Source organism: Carcharhinus amblyrhynchos, chromosome 20 (genome assembly GCF_965287045.1).
Source record: "Carcharhinus amblyrhynchos chromosome 20, sCarAmb.v2.hapA, whole genome shotgun sequence".
In the NCBI taxonomy this organism is placed as follows: domain Eukaryota; kingdom Metazoa; phylum Chordata; class Chondrichthyes; order Carcharhiniformes; family Carcharhinidae; genus Carcharhinus; species Carcharhinus amblyrhynchos.
This window is the reverse complement of record NC_137343.1, coordinates 31,969,728-31,992,641: the sequence shown is the minus strand read 5'-3', so window position 1 is coordinate 31,992,641 and position 22,914 is coordinate 31,969,728. Positions and strand designations below refer to the sequence as shown.

Sequence of the window (22,914 nt, the reverse complement as noted above, 5' to 3'; positions counted from 1 at the left end):
GGGGGATTAGCAGGATAAACATGTGGGGTTACGGAGATGGGGTCTGGTGGGATTGTTGTCAGTGTAGGCTCAATAGGTTGAATGACCTCCTCCTACACTACAACGAATCTTTGATTGTGGCCTCAACCAGATTAGAATCAGATCAGCTGCACTCTTATCAAATAGCAGTGCAGACTTGAGGGTCTGAATGGTCTACTCCTTCACCCAGTATAAGAACATAAGAACATAAGAAATAGGAGCAACAGTAGGCCATCTGGCCCTTCGAACCTGCCTTGCCATTCAATAAAATCATGGCTGATCTGTCATGGCTCAGTTCCACATTCCCGCCCTCTCCCCATAACCCCTAATCCCCGCTCTTATCAAAAACCCATCAACCCGCTTCTTAAAAATATTTAGCGAGGTAGCCTCCACCACTTCAACGGGCAGAGAATTCCAGAGAATTCACCACCCTTTGAGTGAAGAAGTTCTTCCTCAACTCCGTTCTAAACCACCCCCCCTTTATTTTGAGGCTGTGCCCCCTAGTCCTACTGTCCTTTCTGAGTGGGAAGAGTCTCTCCACCTCTATCCTATCCATCCCATTCATCATCTTATACGTCTCAATGAGATCTCCCCTCATTCTTCTAAACTCTAACGAGTACAAGCCTAGTTTATTCAGCCTCTCCTCATAGCTCAACCCCCTGAACTCCGGCATCAGCCTAGTAAACCTCCTCTGCACTCCCTCCAAGGCCAAAATATCCTTGCGTAAGTACGGCGCCCAAAACTGCACACAGTACTCCAGCTGCGGCTTCACCAATGCCCTATATAGCCTCAGCAAGACCTCCCTACTTTTATATTCAATCCCCCTCGCTATGAAGGCCAGCATCCCATTCGCCTTCCTGACCACCTGCTGCACCTGCAAGCTGGGTTTTTGCGACTCATGCACAAGGACCCTGAGGTCCCTCTGCACCGTCGCCTGCTGCAGTTTTTCTCCACGTAAGTAATAACCCTTCCTACCATTATTCCTACCAAAGTGGACCACCTCGCACTTGCCAACATTAAATTCCATTTGCCAGTTCCTGGCCCATTTGCCCAGCCTATCTAGATCCTTCTGCAGACTCTCCACACCCTCCGCACAATTTGCCTTCCCACCAATCTTGGTGTCATCGGCAAATTTCGACACCATACACTCGGTTCCCTCCTCCAGATCATCTATATAAATGGTAAATAGCTGAGGCCCCAGCACCGACCCCTGAGGCACTCCACTAGTCACCAACCGCCAATCCGAATAGCACCCATTGACCCCCACTCTCTGCCTATTCATAATCTTGTCAAATGTATTAAGTGTCTTCAAAATACAAAATGATTTGCAAAATTGTTGTGGATAAATCCAGATTAAATCTGTTCCGATCTGAATGAAATTTGAGCTGGTGAGAATTTGATTTGTTATGGGAGGTGATAATTAAAAAGTAACAGTAAATGAGCATAATTTAATTGTTCAGGGAGCTTCAGATTATGTGATTAAGAATTAGGAAATTTGATTGTCAAGTCTTCTATCTTGTTTTAAGAACTCAGACTTGACAATCTTATTTTAGAATAATAGACAATTAATGTGCAGTTCCATTAACATGTTTTGTTTTTTACAGTTGGCATTTTTCCACTTGCGGGCTGACGACAAGGCAGCTGTTCTGCTTCACTTGTTGAGAAATATCATCAAACCTCAAGAACAGACTGTAATTTTTGCTGCTACCAAACATCATGTGGAATACTTAAAGGAGGTTTGTGTCAAATGTGAAGATGTACGATGTTGTTCAAACTAAATGGCAATTCTTTGCCAGAAGAACTGCGTTTGTCAAGGATCTCCATTTGGCTTAATTTGACAGTACTTGACTTTGTTTTAAGCAGCCCCTTTGAATACTAAAACCATGTTAAATTTCAAAATTGAACAATTATTCTGACCGATAAAAAATAAAAATTAATTACACGCCTCTCAATGCACCATCAGAATAGATTGGATTTAGAGAATTATGACATAAATAATGTAAAGAATGCAATTAATGTCCAGTACCTTTTTGGTAAGGGTGCAATTACTCATCATTTGGTTTTTAGCACATTGATCTAGTAGCAATACATTTTCTTAAATTTGTGTGTTGTCAGAAGAAATTTTTTTTTCATATTAACCTACACCCAAAATTGAACCCAGCATCAGAGAATAAATAATAAATAATATTTGGTGTTGGTGCTTGTCATTGATAACCAATCAATTGCTCTGATGAAGGGTCATCTAGACTCAACATACTTTCCTCGCAGATGGTGTCAGATCTGCTGAGATTTTCCAGCATTTTCTGTTTTTGTTTTAGATTCCAGCATCCGCAGTATTTTGCTTTTATCAATTGCATTGCAAGTTTATCTGTTAATCTTGAGTTTTAAGCTGAAGTTATACAAAAACTAGGTTTCTTTTTACCAGGTCTGAGACAATAGCACCAAAGTGTGAAGTCTCAGGCTGCAATTCACACCATATTCTTTCCTCATTGCATAAAAAAGTCTCCATGCCAAGCATGTAAGTTGTCCAGGGCATTATTGGATTGCAAGATTTAAAATAAATTACCTTGATGTTGGATTAGCGCAACTCGCAAGTGCTGTTAATGTGTCTGATCACTTGGCTTTAGTGTCATTGGATGGTAGCTTTTTGTGGATGCAAACTTGAAGTTAAAATTGATGGAGAAGTGTCACAGTATCAGTATCTTCAGTCACATTAGTATGCTTTTTATAAGCTGAGAAAGGATACTTTCACTCATCAACAATTGCTTCCCTAACAAATCATATGTAGAAAATTTTTATTACATGAAGATTATGCCTTATATATCCAGAAGTAGACTGATCATACTTTGAAAAATCTGTTTGTCATTAATATCTTACTTCCAGCATGTAATAGTTTTGTTTTTGTAGGAAAACATTATCCCAAGGGTGTACTTGCTTGAACTTATTCAACTTGAACTATTTTTGTTTCTACCAGCTAATCACCAGTCAAGGTATTGATTGTTCTCACAGCTACAGTGCTCTAGACCAAACAGCAAGAAAAATCAACATTGGGAAATTTGTACACAGAAAGTGTATGGTGATGATAGTCACTGACGTCGCAGCTCGTGGTATAGATATTCCCATGTTGGACAATGTCATAAACTACAACTTTCCATCCAAAGCCAAACTTTTCTTGCATAGAGTTGGTAAGCAAGTTATTTAAGATTTCCAAACCTGAGATAATTGACTTGAAATGTTGTTAAGATGGATGGATGGATACACCTTCAAATTAGGACCACCTTGAGGAGTCAGCTATTCTTTTCTTGTTCTCTTCCTGTTCTTTTTCATAACGATACTGATAAATCTGTGGCAAACCCTACCAACGTGAGTTCACATTATTGTGTGGTTTGCCTCATCATTATCAATAATCTTGGAGCTTTAAGCAGATGATGTTTTGAATGCAAGTTCTTTGATTTAAATCCATTTCATCTTGGATTCTTACCTTGGACTTTGTGGAATATCAAGTAGTCTTGCATGGGATTTTCTTTGGCTTTAAAACTTTGTGATCTTTTCAGTAGTAATTGTGTTCTGTGGGTTGATTTCATAATCTGTACATCCTCATGAAGTTGTAGTTTGAACTTTCAAGAGGATTCGACTTTGGAAATGTGTTGTCATGTCAATATCTACTCATAAGTACGCAAGCTTCTAAATAGAATTTTGTAGATTTAAATTGTCCAGTGAATTTTATATTTATTGGAAGCTATTTTAAGATGACATAGTAATGCTGTTCATTAAATAGCAGGGGACATATAAAATTGTTATTTGTGAATCAGGTCGAGTAGCCAGAGCTGGCAGAAGTGGTACCGCTTACTCATTGGTAGCCATTGATGAAATTCCATATGTTTATGATTTACATTTGTTTCTTGGACGGCCGCTGAAATTTGCAAGTCAAGATGAGAATTTTGAAGGTAAATATGCATTTTAGGTAACTTATAAAGTTCATTTTTCTTATTTTAAATAAAGCAGAATGCATTTTGTTTTTAAGCGCCAGCAGATCCACTAAATTGTGTGTGGCTTAGACTTCTACATATTATCTATGCCTCCTGTTTCAAACTGCAATTGGGGAGAAAAATCTATTTGCGCTTGTATGATAAAATGTACGTCTAGTTTTTCAAGTACTGATTTGCTAATCCAATGTAAAATATTGAATCACATGTATATCATTGGCACTAAATCATTACCCAACTATAGAATACCATCCAGAACTTGTGAAATATAATTAATATTTCTTCAATCTTAACTTTAAGTTAAACATACCAAATCAAAAATTCCAACTTCATAAAATTGTTGAATTTGATTGCCTATTAAATTCTTAGAGTAAAGGTGTACCAAAACATTAATGTAAAAGCAAAATACTGTGGATGTTGGAAACTTGAAATTAAAACAGAAAATGCTGGAAAAACTGAGCAGTTCTGGCAGAGTCTGTGGAGAATCATAAAATCCCTACATTGCACACCTTAGTTGATGACACCAAGATTGGTGGAGTAGTGGATGAGGTGAAGGGCTGTTATAGGCTGCAAACAGACATTGATAGGATGCAGAGCTGGGCCGAAAAGTGGCAGATGGAGTTTAACCCTGATAAGTGCAAGGTAATTCATTTTGGTAGAACAAACTTGAATGCAGATTACAGGGTCAATGGCAGGGTTCTGAGGAATGTGGAGGAACAGAGTTCTTGGGGTTCATATCCACAGACCTCTGAAGGTTGTCATTCAAGCGGTTAGAGCTGTGAAGAAGGCTTATAGTGCGTCAGTGTTTATTAACAGGGGTTTGAGTTTAAGAATCGTGGGTTTATGCTGCAATTATACGAGATCTTGGTGAGACCACATTTGGAATATTATGTGCAGTTCTGGTCACCTCACTATAAGAAGGATGTGGAAACTTTGGAGAGAGGGCAGAGGCGATTTACCAGGTTGCTGCCTGGTTTGGAGGGTAGGTCTTATGAGGAAAGGTTAAGGGAGCTGGGGCTTTTCTCTTTAGAGCGGAGGAGGATGAGAGGTGACTTATTAGAATTTATAAGATGATAAGAGGGATAAATAGAGTGGACGTTCAGAGACTATTTCCTCGGGTGGATGAAGCTGTTATTTGGGGGCATAACTAAAAGGTTCATGGTGGGAGATATAGGCGGGATGTCTGAGGTAGCTTCTTTACTCAGAGAATGGTTGGGGTGTGGAATGCACTGCCTGCTGTGATAGTGGAGTCAGACACTTTAGGAACTTTCAAGCGGTTATTGGATAGGCACATGGAACACACCAGAATGATGGGGAGTGGGATAGTTTGATCTTGGGTTCGGACATAGCTCGGCACAACATTGAGGGCCGAAGAACAGCACAGCACAGCACAGTACAGCTCTATGTTCTATGTAGTGCAGTGAGAAGCCATTTGGCCCATTGAAGCTGTACCAATAACAATCCCACCCAGACCCTAACCCATTTACTTATCCTGCTAATCCTCCTGACACCAAGGGGTAATTTAGCATGTCCAATTAACCTAACCTGTGCATCTTTGCTGTGTGGGAGGAAACTGGAATTCCCAGAGAAAAGTCATGCGGAGAATGTGCAAACTCCACACAGACAGTGACCCAAGCCGGGAATTGAACCTGAGTTCCTGGCACTGTGAGACAGCAGTGCTATCACACTTATTCAGAGTTAAAGAGAGGGAAAAGAGTCATACAGACTCAAAGCATAATTCTGTTCCTGTCTCCACAGATGCTGCCAGACCTACTGAGGTTTTCCAGCATTTTCTGTTTTTATTTTATGTTGCACCAAGATATTGTTAGCTGATCAGTAATTGGAGGGAAGGAACTGTGATGACCATATCTTTGCATGAGGTGTCACTGTGAGCTGTTCCTAACCGCTCTCACTCTGCCACAGACTAAAATCTTTCTTTTTGCATATCCAGATACAAATGGAATATACGGCAGGGTACCACAGAATATAATAGATGATGAGGAATCACTGCTTATAGCAGACCATAAAACTTCACTGGACCTTCAGAACCTGAAAAGAGTGTCCGAGAATGCTTACACTCAGTACTTGAAGTCAAGGCCAAATCCTTCTCCAGAATCAATAAAAAGAGTTAGAGATATGGATTTTTCAACACTAGGCATTCATCCGTCATTTGGTAAGTTAAACATATATTTAAGATTTTAAAATGCTAGCTAGTCACTTTGTGGCGATAATAGATACTACAGTCACAAAATACACATTCTTTGTAAATTTATAACCTTTCAAAATAAATTGCACAACAAGAAGCTTCAGAATATTGTTACAAAAATTGAAGCCCTAGAAGATCAAAAATTACAAAACAACTTTTGGAGCTTATATCGCAGGACATTAACTCATACAAAAGAAAAATGGTTGAATATCCCATTAAATAAATTCAATTTGACCTTTGCTTCATGTATTCGATGGTTGGGAACTTACAGCAGGAGAGCTTCCTGCAGGACTGTGTTGTAACTTCTATTTTTCATTTTTAAAACATGTTGCCAGTAGCGGTGTTTTAGGTAGATATATCACAATGATATTTTGATTGAATAAAATTACAAGCTTGATTGTTCTCTTGTTTTCAAGGTATTATCGTAGAAGATACAGAGCTTCAAAGACTCAAGATTATTAATAGTATCAAAAGCTATAAAGCAAAATCTGTAAGTAAATACTTCTGTTTGTGTTTTTAATCCATTTTATGAATGTTTTTAAACCAAGAACTATAGTTTCCTTTCGCAATTTCACAGACTATTTTTGAAGTCAATTCTACAAATAAAACCATTGCAAGTGAGATTATGCGAGTTCAACGAAATAAACAGAAACAAGTTATAAGCAAATTTCAACGATTGAAGGAAGAAAAGCAAGTAGATGTTTCCAAAAACATGCCAATCCGAATGGAAGCAGAGCTCCCTGCTGGTCAGGAGCCTGATGAAGATAACATTGAGGTTAGTTTTATGTTCATTTCAGGATGGGTAGTTATATACTTGTTGAAAGTAGGGACCATCAATCTATCTTGATTTCTGTCCTCCTTTGACATGCTTTAACAGTGGGTACTGGTGATAATAGCGGTAAGAAAAAATCCATTTTACTTTTCGATATTATTCTGGTTGCCACCTTAGTTGGAGCTGCTAACTCAAGACAGACCAGATTTTGAACCTAGTACCTTTTTGATTTGTCTGTCTTGGGGCTACAACATGTCACATAACATTTATCGACCTGAGCCCCACTTATTGGGTGTAGGACAGGAAGAATTTACGTAATGATTACCTTAGCTATGGCTAAGTTTAACTGGTAGGGCTGCAAGTATCTTTTCGCGTTTGATGTGAAAAAATCAAACTCATTTTACCATTTTGTTTTAAAAACATTGAAGGTCTTGTTTTTTAGAAGCTGTGTCCCCTAAAGAGCATTTTGAGTACATTTATAAAATTAGCCAGTGATGTTCATTCACATTCTGCTTTTAGAATTGATGCCTAATATGCGCATTTGGACTGTTCGACATAGCGTAATCTTAATCTGTCATATGTTTAGACATAAAACGTGGCAGTTCAAAATAAATTTTTTAATATTCTTCGGATGTAGTCTTGTGGGCAGGACAAGTACTTCATGCCCATTCTTTGATCTTGAGAAGGTGGTGGTGAGCTGTCCTCTTTAACCCACAGGCTGGAAGTACCTAATTGTTCACACCACACCACTGTTGCCAGTGAAAACGGAGAATTTGGCGCTCAGCAGAACTAGTGAATGTCACCTGCAGGTGAATTCGGAGGATCATCCACGGTTCAAAGCAGTGCCAGCAGTTTTGTCAGAGATGAAGTGTGTTACTTAGTGTATCTTCTTTCTGTAATTTTATTCTATATTGCTAATTGTTCACGTATTCTATATAACAGACTGTATTCTCTGAGGTTAGAGGGCGAAAGAGGAAAAATCCGCAATCAACAGATCGTTTTTCCAAAAAGAAGAAAGAAGGTACGAGGGATCAGGAATTTTATATCCCCTACCGACCAAAGGACTTCAATTCTGAAAGAGGGTAACAACCTTTCAGCTTCTAACCTACAGTTCTGAGAACTTTTCTTAACTGGAATGCACCTATGTATCAATTGCCTTTTTACTGTGTTTCTAATTCTACTAACAAAAACTGGTAATAGTTGTTTGGTGTTTAAGTCTTTGGGTGATGAGTGGTGGAACAAGTTGATTGATGATGTTGGAAGATGGAATATATCAGAAATATAAATGAAAGCTGATGCAGTGGCAATTTCCAAAAATAAATTCTTGAAGGGTGAAAAGATTTTCAGGGCAATTTAGAGAGAGCTACATAGTGATAATTGGGTCATTCTTCCAACAAATGCATGAGTTGAATAACAGCCTTCAGTGCTGTATTATTCTGTGTTTTTTTAATGTAATCTTTTGGGATTGTATGGTGCCATGAAGTTCTTAGCATTGATCCACATAGTCCCATACCCAGCCTCAACCATATCATTGCCTGTAAGCATTAAGTAAATGGCAGCGTATTTCTGCAGAGGAGCATCTGGACATTGTTACTGACCGAAAAGAAGGATAAATTAAATGCCAATGCCACAACATGCTGGAAGACCTATGCCAGTTAGTGAATGGGCTTATAGAACCTAGTAATTGGTTATATTTATTTATTCCTCTGAATTAGCTTAATTGAATCATCAGCAAACACGACCTCTAAGCACAGTGCTATAAGTCTTATACAATCTGAAACTTAATTTGATTTGAAGCTGTACATAACCAAACGGTTGCACCTTATGGAGTTGAACTGTTCATCTGATTGGACAGGATGGATTCACTCCCAATCTAATGGAATTAGCAGACCAATAACAAATATCTATAGACGTCTCTTATAATTAAAATTATATGAAAGGAAAAGTTATTTCTACATCTATTTTGCAGAATATTACAGAATGTGTGTGCAATTGGAAAAATAATTTCAATATAGGTATGTGTGACGTGGTGTACTTTCATAGCAGCAATGTGGGCCCCATACTCCTCAGATAATAAGAATGGGGTCGAGGGAACAAAGAGTCCTTGGGGTAAAGATGCGCAGATATCGAGAAGGACCACATTGATGAGGCCAATTTAAAAAAAAATGTAAACAAGCACTGGCGTATATTTCTACAGGCATAAAACTGAAAAATAGAGATGTGCCTTTTTCAGACATTGGAAAGAACACACAAAAAACTGTACAGTTCTGGCCTCCATACGGTAAAAAGATTATAAAGAAAGCAAAGGAGATTTATATGCGTGATGATAGATGTGTGAGAATGTTCTTTTTGGGAAACTCCAAACAGATGGGCTGTTTTCTCTAGAGAAAAATGATAGAATAGTTGCAGCACAGAATTAAGCCATTATGCTCATTGTGTCTGCTGGACTCTGAAGGAGCGATTCAGCACACATTGTCCCTGCCTCCTCCTCATTGCCCTGTACATTCTTCCTCTTAAAATAGCAATCCAGTTCTCTTTTGGATGCTTCCATTGAATCTGCCTCTACCACACTGTCAGGTAGTGCATTCCAGATGTGAACCACTCTCTGTAAAATGAAATCTTTCTACTTGTGGGGATGTCCAAAACTAGAGGTTATAAATACAAGATAATCACTTATAGATCCAGTAAGGAATTCAAGAGAAAATTCTTCCCCCAAAGAGTGGTAAGATTGTGTATTACCTCAGAGTAGTTGAAACAGGCAACATAGATGCAGTTAAGGACAAATACATGGGGGAGAAAAAGAATTGAAGTTCATGCTAACAGGATTGGAAGAAATAGGGTGAGAGAAGGCTTATGTGGAGTATAAATGATCACATAAGCCAGTTGGATCAAATTTGTTTTTGTGGCTGTATGCTTTAATATTTCAGATGGTGCAAGGGTACAGTAGTTTCTGTTACTAAATAGAAGAATAGAACTGTAGAAGTACTGAAGGTGGTCATTCGGCATCAAGCCTGTACTGATGACAATCCCACTCAGGCCCTATCCCCATGTATTTACCCTGCTAATCTCCCTGACACTAAGGGGCAATTTAGCACGGCCAATCAACCTAACCTGCACATCTTTGGACTGTGGGAGGAAACCGCAGCACACAGAAGAAACCCACACAGACACTGGGAGAGTGTGTAAGCACCGCACAGACACTGACTGAGATTGAACCAAGATCCCTGGTGCTGCGAAGCAGCAGTGGTAACCACTGTGCCGATCCTGTATGCCAGTTAAACCTGAAATTGTGTGGAATAACTGCTTATCTGTAATGGAACTCAGAGTAGCAGTGTCCCTTTTCATTACCCTGTTTCTCAAACCAGTATTTTTAGTTGTATTTTTTGCTGAAATTAAACAATTTTTTAAACCCATACTTTTATTTAATTCAGATTAAGTTTAAGCGGGGAAGGTACCACCTTTGAACAGCAGGCATCTGGAGCTGTGTTAGACTTGATGGGCGATGAAACAGGAGATATGCAAAAACAGAAACAAATGCTGAAGTGGTAAGTATTATTTGTAATGCACTTTCACACCATAACTATTTGTGGGTTCAAGTGAAGGCTGCTACTCAGGATTTTCAAAGTAGATCTTCAATGGATGGATTTTAATCGCTTGCATATCAGGTGAGTAGATCCTCCTTTTACCCAACTGCCAAAAGTTTCTACAAATGGAATATGCCATGCCGTAACCTAAGTGTACAATGCTGAAAATGATTGCAAGGTAATATGCGCTATAGGCCAAAATATTCCAAAGCATTGCACAATTGTTGGGCGCTGACACACACACTGCGAGGCTTACCAGATGATCACGTGTTTTCATCACAATATTCTTCCAATTTTGATTGGAAAGTCAAGCAAAAGCGCCCATAATTTTCTGATATGCGGTCTGTTGCCTTTTTGATGTTTCATTCATACTTAGGACATATTGTCTGTAATAATCACTGACATGCTTTTACCTACTTGCGTGTTGAAAACTTTCACAATGACTTGAGCTCCCTTGTATATTACCTCTTTCCATTGTATGCTTGCACCCCACCTTCTTGCTTGCTGCTTTACTACCCCATTCACTGTTTCCCTCCTTCACTGTCTCTCCCAGCATGCTGCTTCCCTTCCACTAGCTCCTTCGCTTAACTCTCATGCTTTCCACTTCTCCAATTTGCAACTTCCCTCCTCAACCATCTCATTCACTGTTTCCCTTCTTGCTGCCTCTCCCAACTCGCTGCTTTCCTGTCATCCACCACCCCTCCCGATTGCCAGTTCTCTCCTCCTCTCAAGCATTCCCGATTTGTCACTTCTCTCTCCCGGAGTCTCACTATCGGTGAGGGCTTGGGAAAGGAGTCACGAGGGAGAGAAATGAGCTGCAAGTGGGAGGGAGAGATCATAACAGTGAGCGAGAGGGTCAGGGATGGAGAAAATGAGCTGGAAGGTGGTGGGGAAGGAAGAGAAAAGTAATTTTTCGTTGTTAACAAACGTAGGTTTCAAAAGACATTCAGATGTGCATGTCAGTCGCAAAAAGCTTGTTTTGGCTGTCTTCTTAATTGCAGTTCACTGCTGTTGCAATGAGGTTGTTTAGAACTTGCCAGTTTTTCTTACCTAGAAAATTCACCAAAATACACCAGGGCCAAAATAGCGAAAGGGAAAGGAAGTAAGCAGGAATTGGAAAGGTTGACAAAATGCAGAGGTGCGAGTGGGAGGAAAGTGGCAAACAGGAGGGTTGAGGAAGGGGGAAAAGCAAGTGGTAATTTGCTTTGTAGAAACCGAGCATGCTTGGTAGCTGGTTATAATAAAAGTAGGGAAATGCTATTGGGGGACATCACTAATTTACCAACCAAACTATTAGAATCCATATTAAACAGGGGATGCCAGGGGTATACTTGTATCCTGCTTTGAGTCCCCTTTTGCAGACAAAATAACTGGCATAGTTTAGATTTTCATAAACTTATTGAATGTACTTCTGATTAATTACAAATTCATGAGCTGCAAACTGGTAGGAAGTTCTGCATCGTCTTTTTGATTGTACATTTGCCTTTGGTTACCTTGATATTTTTATTGCGCTAAGTATTTTCTTTAAGATGTGGTAAATGGAAAACTTTGTATCCCAAACAGCCTTTGAAACAAAATGAACAATTGTAATGTTCAGACAGAAGTGTTGCCTAATGGCGATTTACACCAGCTCTTCTTTCCTTTTGCTAGCCCAGATTGAGGCTGTTTAATCTCTGGTGAATTTCTAAATAAAAGACTTTTAGTGTGCTGTTAATCTCACCTAGATAAGAATTCAATTCACATTTTTGAAATTTTGTGCAGGGACCGTAAGAAAAAGCGATTTGTCAGGGACACTGGCAAAGAAAATAAGAAAATAAAGACAGAAAGTGGACGATACATCAGTGCATCATACAAGAAAAACCTGTATCCTTTTTATCATGTTTCATTCCATTCTCTATTACTATTTGCTGGCTTTTGTTATAACTTAAATCTGAAATAGATCAATTAATTTTTGCTGTGCATTGTATTGAGATCTTCATTTAAGAGAAGTGCAAGTGTATAGTGCAAATTCACCAGAATGGTACCAGATAAAAATGGTTAAATTGCAAACAGTTTGCAAGCACTCAATTTGTACTCCCATTAGTTTAAAAGTTGAGGGGTAAATTAATCTAGATATGTAAAATAATTAATTAATTAGATTAGATACTGAGGGACTATTTCCTCTGCTGAGAAATTCAGAACAAGGGGATGTGTCAAAATTAGGGCTAGGCCATGTATTTAGGAGTGAAATCAGGAACCACTTTTTTATTTATTCTTTCATGTGATATGAATGTTGCCTTCTTGAACTGCTTCAGGCTTTTGATCCAGTGACAGTGAACAGATGATAATATAGTTTCAAGTCAGGATAGTGTGTGGCTTCGAGGGGAACTTGAAAATGGTGGTATTCCCATGTATCTGCTGCTCTTATTCTTCAACATATTACAGGGTGCAGATGTGGAAGGTGCAATCAAAGAAGTCTTAGTGAGCTGCAGTAATGCACCTTGCAGATGGTAGAGTGCTGCCACTGTGTCAGTTGTGGGGGAAATGAATGTGGACAGTGGATTGGATGCCAGACACTGGACTGCTTTGCCCTGGATGTTGTCAGCTTCTTCAGTGTTATTGGAGCTGCATTCATCCACGCAAGTGTACAGTATTCCATTACACTCCTGACTTGTGCTTTGTAGATGGTAGACAGGCTTTGGGGAGTGAGGAGATTAGTTACTTGCTGAAAAATTCTCAGCCTCTGACCTGCTATTTATTATAGCTGGTCAAGTTCAGTTTCTGATAAATGGTAACCTCCCAGGTGCAAGCGTTACTTGCCTCTTATTGACCTAAGCCTGAATGTTGTCCAGGTCTTGCTGCATGCAGGCACAAACTGCTTCAGGGTTTGAGGAGTTGCACATGGTGCAACTGAGCATTAATGAGCAAGTTACTGCTGAGTAAGTGTTACTTGATAGCACTGACAATTTTTCATTTTTGTGTAGATTGAGAGTTGACCGACGGATGGAAATTGACCAGGTTGAATTTGTCCTGCATTTTGTGAAAAGAACATACATGCGCAATTTCCCACATTGTTGGGTTGATGTACACTGTTGTACTTGTACTGGAACAGCTTGGTTAGGGGTGTGACTTACTCTCGAGGACAAATATTGCTGAATATTGCTGATATCTTGTCAGGTTCCACAGCCTTTTCAGAATTGAGTCCATTCAGCCATTTCCTGATATATCATGGTAGAATCATAGAAAAACTACAGCACAAACAGACCCTTGGGCCCACAAGTTGCGCCAATCTTATCTCTACCAACTAGGCTTACCTATAACCCTCAATCCTATTAAGTCCCATGTACTCATCCAGAAGTCTCTTAAAAGACCCTATCGAATTTGCTTCCACCACCACCGATGGCAGCCGATTCCACTCACTCACCCACCACCCTCTGAGTGAAAAACTTACCCCTGACATCTCTGTACATTCTCCCCAGCACCTTAAACCTGTGTCCTCTTGTGGCAGTGGTGTGAATTGAACTAGTAGAACACTGGCATCTGTAATGCTGGGTAGCACAGGAGGGGGACAAGGTGATCATCCAGTTGATGCGTCTGGCTGAAGATGCTTTTTTAAATAACTAACTTAATGTGACATGGGCATAGCTGGCTAGGCCAGCAATTTTACTGCCCATCTGTAATTGCCCTTGCAAGTAGTGATGAGCTGCTGCCTTGAATTGCTGCAGTCCATCCAGAACTGGTACTCCCACAGTGCTGCCAGGGAAGGAGTTCCAAGATTTTGATTTATGTGTTGGGCTCCCATATCATTAAGGATGGGGGTATTTGTGGATTCAGTTGTCTAATGTCCATTCACGACTGGTTGTGGGATTGCTTTGCTTGTGCTGCTTCTGCTGTTGGTCTGCAGGTAATCCTGTGTAGTAGCTTCACCAGCATTTAAGTATTCACATACAGTTCTTTGAAGGGAAGGAAATTACTTGGCTCATGGGGAAAGAATAGGAGAGTGGGATTTATTGGATATCTGCACCAAAATTTGGACGTGAATTGAATGCCCCTGCTTGCTCTGTATCTTTGATTCAACTGAATATGTATTTTGGCCACTAACTAAATGTATCACTGTGCCATTTGACAGTCAAATATGACTCTTATTACAATGTAGAAAACCAACTTGGCAACTTTTAAGGTGAGAGAGAAAATGTACAAGTTGTACAAGTGCTGCAATTTATGGCATAAAAATTTTTCTATAAATGTGAATCCAATTGAATGTTGTCTCAGCACTTCAGAAATGATTTGCACGTAAATGAGCAGCATGACAATTTTACTGCCGTCTGTGGTTTACGCTTAAAGTTTCACTCATTGTTTTGCGCCAGTATGTATTCAAGATTTAACATTAAAATGGTTAAGAAAAATAATTCAAAATGTGCCAGTTTCCATGACCGGCAATATTTAGCTATGAGGAGTGGAAGAAGAAGTACAAGATTGATGAAAGAATATCTGATGATGAAACTGAAAATGAAGGAAGGAATCACAGGAAAAAAGGTCGCCGAGGTAAGGCTTTTTTTATTACTAATTTATTACTAGTACCAGTGCCAAAGTACTAAGTACCTTCTGCTAATCAAGAACATTACTGAACATATTTTGTATGCATTTTTTTGAAAACTACGTGGTATTCAACCAGTAGTTGAATGTGTGATGCAAATTTCTGTTATAATCCATAAACAGGAAGAAAAGCACTTAAGCTTAGTGTTACTCCATTTCAGCAGTTAGACAATTCTTTTTGTCAAAATTGTTCATTTATCTAATTTTCTTTCCACTCTTTGCAGTTGTAACTGGTATGCCTTTGAGTATTGTTTAATAGTCCTGATTCTCACCTGTGAATTAATTTTTTGATATATGAAGAAAATAGATGTGCTAAATCAAGGTTGAATTTAAGAGTGTCACAAACTCTAGAAATGGGAACAAATTACATGTGTGGTTGGGGTTGCCAACTGTAATTCATATGTTATTCTTTCACTGGATGAGAGCATCCAACGTTTATTGTCCATCCCTAATTCCCCTTTAAAAAGTGGAGTTTCTGGTGTTGGTAGTGGGAGATTCAGTGATGGTAATGCCATTGAATGTCAAGGAGTAATGGTTGGATTCTCTTTGGTTGAAGATGGTCATTGCCAGGCACAAATGTTACTCGCCACTTCAGTCTGGGGTATTGTCCTGGAGGTAACTGGTAAAGAGAACTACTTGAAGAAAATGACAAAGAAGAGGAACCTGTTCTTTATGTCCCAATGATTTTTCTCCAGTGTTGCACACAGCAAAGCCTTAGAGTTTGATTTTCTTTTCTTGGAGGGTTGGCAACCATACATGTGTGGGAATAGCCAGCCTAAAATTGGAGTGGAGGCAGTTGGTGTTAAATTTGAGGGACAGTTGGATATTTGATGGAATGGATAATTAGAGATAAATAGATTACTTAATTTCTTTAATTTACTTTCTGAAATTCCCATAATTATGGGAATAACTAAAAAAATGCTTGAAAGAGATGAGTGGAAAAACTAAATACATCTTAAATATACCTTTAAAGAATAAGTAGATGGTGTATGTATTTCTTTTCAGGAAGTTTACATCTTTCAGTAATAACATGCTATATTTTCAGTCTGTCATGCATGATGTACTTTAGTTCAGTAAAAATTATTAGGCGTTCACCTTGTATAAAACTTCTCATGAATAGGTTGGGGCGTTGTGATATTTACCATTTTGTGTTTTGAACTAGAGAAGGGCATGCAGCATGGAAGGGTTTGGAGCAAAACGCAACAGAAAAGACCAGGCAGAAGAACAGAATGTGGGTTGAAGAGAGAACCTGCAATGTGCAGATTAAAGTGAGGTGGGATATGCACGAGGGCTGAGGATGGTGATGAGTGTAACACTGTGCATGTTTGAGGACCTCAGGAATGCAGTATCACAGATGTTGCAGGAAAGAGAACACAACATTTTTATGCTAAGATAAAAGCAAATCACTGCAAAAGCTGGAATTGGAAACAGAAAATGCTGAAAAATCTCAGCAGATCTAACAGCGTCTGCGGAGAGAGAACAGAGCTTGTTTGCCCTGTTATCTTTCCACAGATGTTGTCAGACTTAGTGATATTTTCAGCATTTTCTGTTTTTGTGACAACATTTTCATATACTATAGGACATCCAGAGAAGCAGTGTATCTTAAAGTAGTGGTAGTACATAAAATTGTGATTTGTTCTGGCTTTATTCCCTTGGGTCTAACTTCCACTCAGAAACAATGATGTACCAATCTTTGAGTAGGATAATGCAATTGGTGTAGTCAGTATGAATTTTCAAAAACTGTTTGATAAACTATCATGCAAGAAGTTACAGCAAAGAAAATAGTACAGTATATTAGGAAGGTAGCTGTATGAATTAAGGGATGGTTGCATGGCAAAATTAAACTAGTTGGACTGGAAAGATTTGTTCTGCTTGGATGTGTGTAAAATTCTTGCTTGCATACTGTTCTTTCTATGTACAGAAATGAATTGGATGTAACATTAGGGACCAATACTGAAAATTACTAATAATACCAAATTGTAGTGACGACTATTGTGAAATGCTGCAAAAGGTCATACCGTGGTAAAAATGAGAAGTTACGGTTATGAAAAGAGGCAAGGTGGGGAGAATTTCTGGGCTCTCGGAAGAAGGTGGTGCTCCGTTCTGATAGTGGAGTCTTCTGGTCCCAATGCTGTCAGTGGAGTTGATATTGATTGCACACCACACCTCTGGGAAACCCGTGACCGGGGTGTGCCACAATTATCTGCCACAAACTAATATTGAAGGAGATTGAATGAATTGTTTGAAGAAAGATAAATAGCTGCTTGAAAGTACCATATTGGAAGGTATAGGTAAGAAGTAGGTGGATCCAGGAACAAAATACAAGTGCAAACATGATTGACCAAGTTGCCTGCTGCTGTAATATATTCTGTTTGTACCATGATAAACAACATGTGTCACATTACAGGTGGAAGGGGAAACTCTAGTCCCTTCCCAAGGAAACAAGGGCAACAGCATGGAGTGCGATCAGAGCTGAAGACTAAAGCTGAAATCCTCAAAAATAGAAAGAAAAGAGAGAAGATTCAGTTCCTACAGCGGGGAGGAATGAAGAAGCTTAAGCAAAAGAATCGACAACGTGTAAGAGAAATGATGAGCATGGCCTTCGGTAGAGGCAAAGGGAAAATGAGAAAAAAAATGTAATTCACAATCCAAAAAGGTCTCCTTAAAGTACTGGACTATGGGATCTTAATGCCATATACAGTAATGATGTGCTGCAGGTTAAAGTTAGCTGATGCTCATTTTGCCTTCCTTGTTACCTCTATAGGTTATTGAAGTCAGATAACAATACCTTAAACCAGTTGAATGTATTACTTTAATGAAATTATATAAACTGGAACATAAAGATGGATTTTATAGTGAAACTTGTTTGCAGAGTACTATTCTGAAGATCACTACCATCGCTGAAATATTCCAGATAAACATCTTAGTCTGAAGACTGAAAGAATCATGCACATTTATTAATAAAAAGGTGGCCTAGTTCAGCACAATATTTTTATTTAGTATTTTGAGTCCATTTGTAAAGTGTATACCTTCTGTCTGTACCATATCAGCCCATTGTAAAAGAGGTGAATTTTATTTTAAACAATTTTATCACTGTTAAAACTAAAATGCTATTATCCAGATAATGAGCATTCCAGAAAAAAAGTATTGCTGCCGCTCAAGTAAAGCAAAATAGTGCGGATGCTGCAAGTCTGGAATAAAAACAGAAAATGCTGGATAAACTTAGCAGCTCTGGCAGTATCTGGTGAGCAACAGGGTTAACGTTTCAGCTCTAAATAACCCTAGAGACATTTAGATCTAAACGTTAACTTCATTTCTCTGCACAAATGCTGCCAGACTTGTGAAGCTTATCCAGTATTTTCTGCTTCCATCTTAAATAAATTGAGGCTGTATGTTATGCAAATAATTCACTAACATTTTGGAACTGAACAAAACAGTAATTAAGTTGAAATTTTCTGACGCAGTGAGGAGGGAGAATCAGAAACAGTATAAAATGAAGAATTTCTGTGGATGGAATCTTTTGATATGAACTATATCCAATTATATAATCAACAGTGAAATAATAGCTACGGCTAGCTGGTTAACTGGTGTGGTATGCGTAAATTAGTTACTGTCCAAAACGTCTAGACGTTCATTCTCATACACTCGTGTCTATCAACTCTAAACGTAAACAAGTGTTTTTTTTCTTTTTTATGGGTTATGTTAATGTTCCAAGCATTAGATAATCTAAATAATGAAATCGACCGATTTGACTTTCGTCTTCTACCTCCGGTGTTAGCTCTTCCTTTGCTTTGTTTTTTTAATGATTTTAAAACATTGGGATACTCCATTGCAATATAAAGATTTTTTTAAAAATTAGTTGGAGTTAATTTTAAATTTCTTGTCCATGGTTACCATACATGAACAAATTCCATTAAAACCTGTAGGGATGAAGTACTTCTGTTTAAAGATTATTATTTTGACAAAAGAAAGATCAGAAGTTCCCTTTGGGAATTTGTATTGAATCTATTGTATTTGTATGACCATTTATTTCATCCTCAGTGCATCGTAAAGCTCAGTTAGTTGCTTTTGAACCATAGAATCCCTACGGTGCAGGAGTAGGTCATTCAATCATTGAGTCTCTGCTGACTCTCCAAAAGAGCATCTTACCCAAGCCCTACCACTGCAGCTCCCTGAAATTGCCATTCACGTAGCCTACACATCTTTAGACACTATGGGGCAAGTTAGTGTGGCAAATCCACCTTACATATGCACCTTTGGACTGTGGGAGGAAACCCATGCAGAAGCATTGTCACTATTGTGTAAGCAAATAACAGCCAACTGAAAGTAGTAAATATGATGAATTTGATGATTAGTTAATTTGATGGTTGCTAAGGAAAGAAATCTTGGCTGGCTCTTAAATGATGTAATATCTTTTTCATCTACCTAACCAGGTAAACAGGGTCTTTGTTTAACATTTCAACCAAAGGTTACCTATCAGCTTAAATCCTATTGAGTTCTCTATTGGAACTTGAGAATATAATCTTAGGGTTAAATTGATACTGACACTTTTACATTTGAATAATGCTACAGTTTGCTTTCAGTTAATTAGGATCCAGTTGTCTTTCCTGCCTGATCTGTGTCCAGTAATGTGAAAAACAGATATATAACAGACCTGTATTTATGTAGTGCCTTTAATGTAATAAAACATTATTTCACAAAACCAAAATTTGGATTACATCAGGATATATTAGGAAGGTGTCCAAAAGCCTGATATAAAATGTACATTTTGAGGAGTGTCTTGAGAGGAAGAAAAGGTAGAGGGGTTTAGGGAAGAAGTTTTTTGTGACCTGCCATCTTCAGGTAAAGTTTGTGATACATTGTTGTGGAGATTCAAGCTGAGGGATATAGAAAGAAAGACTTGCATTACCTAGTGCCTTTTGTGTTTAAAATGTTGCAAACGTCTTCACTGATGTGAATTACTTAGCAGTGTTGGCTATATATGCAAATGACGTGAAAACAGCACAGAAATAGATTAATGTTAACATTTTCAAAAAATCAAAATCAGTTACAGAAGGTAAAATTACTATAACTGCTAATATAGGAAAATAAAATGTCAGTTATATGTAAAAAAATTCAGTTTATTTCCAAAGAATTAATAACATTAAGCTTGGAATTGCATTACAATACAGAAATGATTTTCTTAAATATATACAATTTTGTTTTAATTTTGAGGCAGTTTGTATGATGCTTTTAGCATGCACATCTATCATTTTTGTGTGACATTATGTATTATTAAAACCTATACTGTATTCATAGTGATTACCTGGGATTTTAACAGGTGTATAAATTGAATTAACCTGTAAACATTAAGCTATATTTTAAATTCATGTAGAACAAATGACTTCAAAAATTGTATGTTGTATACTGGCCTGGATTTTGCATCAACAGTAGTGCTCATTGCTGACCTTGAGAAAAGCAAGCCATAAAAGTCTAGCAATCTCCTGGCATGGATTTTACCTTCCCTAATGGTAACTTGAATCTCTCTCCAGCAACAGTGCTATCATCAAGCAGGATAAGTAACCAATCATACTGAAGAATTCTCACAGACTGCAAACCATTGATTATCCTAAACTGATTGTGTAAAATAAAATTTGGGACATGTTTGTTGAGCTTTAAAATATTATTTTATAAACTTGGATTTTTTTTATATCAGAATAGAAAAAATTGGTATTACTCGAACATAATTATTTTTCCAGAGTCTGATGTGTTCTTCAACAGTAGTAATGGCTTAGTATGCCCGATTGCACCTCACTAACATGGTATAACTTTTTTAACATCAATATTGAAGAAGTTATCATTTGTTCGGTGATTGCTAATTGCAGTCTGCGTGAACCTCAACAGTGCACCCTACAAAGAAGCATGGAATCATTGACAGCAACTTTTGGCTTTCTTGTTTTAATTGCTCAAATGCAGACTTCTGAATAGCATTGGCAATGACTTTGCAGTTAGATTATCATTTGTGCAAAATCCCGCTCATTTAGTTTGAAAACAAGTAGAATTAGGCCTAGAAATCTTGAGTGTCTATTTCTGGGCTGTAGGGAGTGCAATGAACAATCTGTACCAATATGGAGAAGCCCTGCTAATAGACTTTGGACCTCATTAACATGAAACTGAAGCAAGATTGTGCATTTTAAATAAGTGAATGCCAGATGAGTGAAGAATGACATCTAGTCTCAAATGAGGTGCCTTCGGTTGGGGAGTGGTGGACAGCTAGCAGTAGGCTTTATATTTTTAATATGGAACCAGGGAAGCTGTTCGTCCCAAGTTCACATTCAGGTAAATATTGAAAGTCTTTCTGCCCGTTAGCACCATGTTGTCATGTGCGTTATATACATGGCAAGTGGAGCACTGGGGCATTCAGAAGTTGGGAATAAGCCCTATGAGATGCATAGGGCTCTAATTCAAATAAATACATTTTCAAACCCAGATGTTCTACTTGGAAACAAAGAATACTTTTCAATTCACTAATTTCACATTTATACACCTGAATACCAGGAATAGATAAATATCAATTAACTAGGTAACCTAGTTAATCCCTAATTCTCACTGATTGTTGTTCAAAGCAGTTTTCATGCCACATAAATATCACTTTTGAAACAGTAGATTGCAATGACTACAAGAAGCATACAAATACAATATATGAAACATTTTCTTTACAATTTTTATAAATTTTTTCCAACTACATCAAGAATTGGTACAAAAGTAAAATACTGCAAGTGCTGGAAATATGAAATAAAACCAGAAAATGTTGGAAAAATTCAGCAGGTCTGGTAGCATCTGTGCAGAGGAATAACAGATAACATTTCAGGTCAATGACTTTTCATTTGAGCTCAACTAGAATTCTAATGAAGGGTCATTGACCTGAAACATTAACTCTCTCTTTCTCTCTCTACAGATACCAACTAATCTGTTGACTATTCCCAACGTTTTCAGTTTTTGTATCACAAATGTGTAATTAGCTTTGAAAAGGAGTGCACAAAAGCAGATAAAACTGAACTGTTTTATCATCCTATACTTTGGGTATCAGGTAATTTTTGCAATCACTAAAATGAGAGCGAATCATTAACTATTTGGAACTATGTGAACTCGTGTCTAACCAATTAACGTTCCAGTATTATAGACAACTTCTTAGTCAGCAGGTAAGACGAAACAAAGATAAAAGCAAAATGCTGTGGGTGCTAGAAGCTAAAACAAAACAGAGTGCTGGAAAATCTCAGCAGGTCTGACAGCATCTGTGAAGAGAGAATAGAACCAATGTTTCAAGTTGGTTCTGATGAAGTGTCGTGCAGATTCAGCGTGAACTCTATTCTCTCTCCACAGATGCCGTCAGACCTGCTGGGATTTTCCCACGTTTTCTGTAAGAATGAAACAAAGCTGCATTTAGCTGAGCTATACTTATGCAACCGACCTTTTTTCAACACATAGAAGACTCAGTTACGGAACTAGGCCCATATTTTCCACTTTGAGGCCTCAGATCCATGGAAAATGATGCCTCAAGCGTCTGTAATACTGGAATTAGCAAATATGCCATGTTCAATATGGAATTCAAGGCGCCGGGGTCAGATTCTCATTTCTAGAGGTTTTTCTTACCCAATGTTACATAACACTTTGGAGTAGCCACTAAACCCTTTGAATCTGCTTTGCCATTCAAATATGATGTGCAGATGCTAGCATTGAACTGGGTGGGTATAGTAAGAGGTCTCACAACACTAGGTTGAAGTCCAACAGGTT

General features: G+C 38.2%; 1 protein-coding gene across 1 annotated transcript in view; it reads left to right on the top strand.

Moving 5' to 3' along the window:
• Positions 1 to 20,786, top strand: part of ddx54 (DEAD (Asp-Glu-Ala-Asp) box polypeptide 54) — a 36,842-nt gene extending 16,056 nt beyond the window's left edge. The window contains exons 10-20 of the mRNA XM_080208381.1: positions 1,623 to 1,754; positions 2,993 to 3,203; positions 3,831 to 3,965; positions 5,956 to 6,177; positions 6,627 to 6,700; positions 6,788 to 6,985; positions 7,925 to 8,064; positions 10,414 to 10,527; positions 12,328 to 12,429; positions 14,993 to 15,090; positions 17,549 to 20,786. Coding sequence (XP_080064507.1) covers positions 1,623 to 1,754; positions 2,993 to 3,203; positions 3,831 to 3,965; positions 5,956 to 6,177; positions 6,627 to 6,700; positions 6,788 to 6,985; positions 7,925 to 8,064; positions 10,414 to 10,527; positions 12,328 to 12,429; positions 14,993 to 15,090; positions 17,549 to 17,781 — 1,659 coding nt within the window. The 3' untranslated portion in view covers positions 17,782 to 20,786. The remainder of the gene's footprint in view (positions 1 to 1,622; positions 1,755 to 2,992; positions 3,204 to 3,830; positions 3,966 to 5,955; positions 6,178 to 6,626; positions 6,701 to 6,787; positions 6,986 to 7,924; positions 8,065 to 10,413; positions 10,528 to 12,327; positions 12,430 to 14,992; positions 15,091 to 17,548) is intronic.
• The last annotated feature ends 2,128 nt before the right edge of the window (positions 20,787 to 22,914 follow it).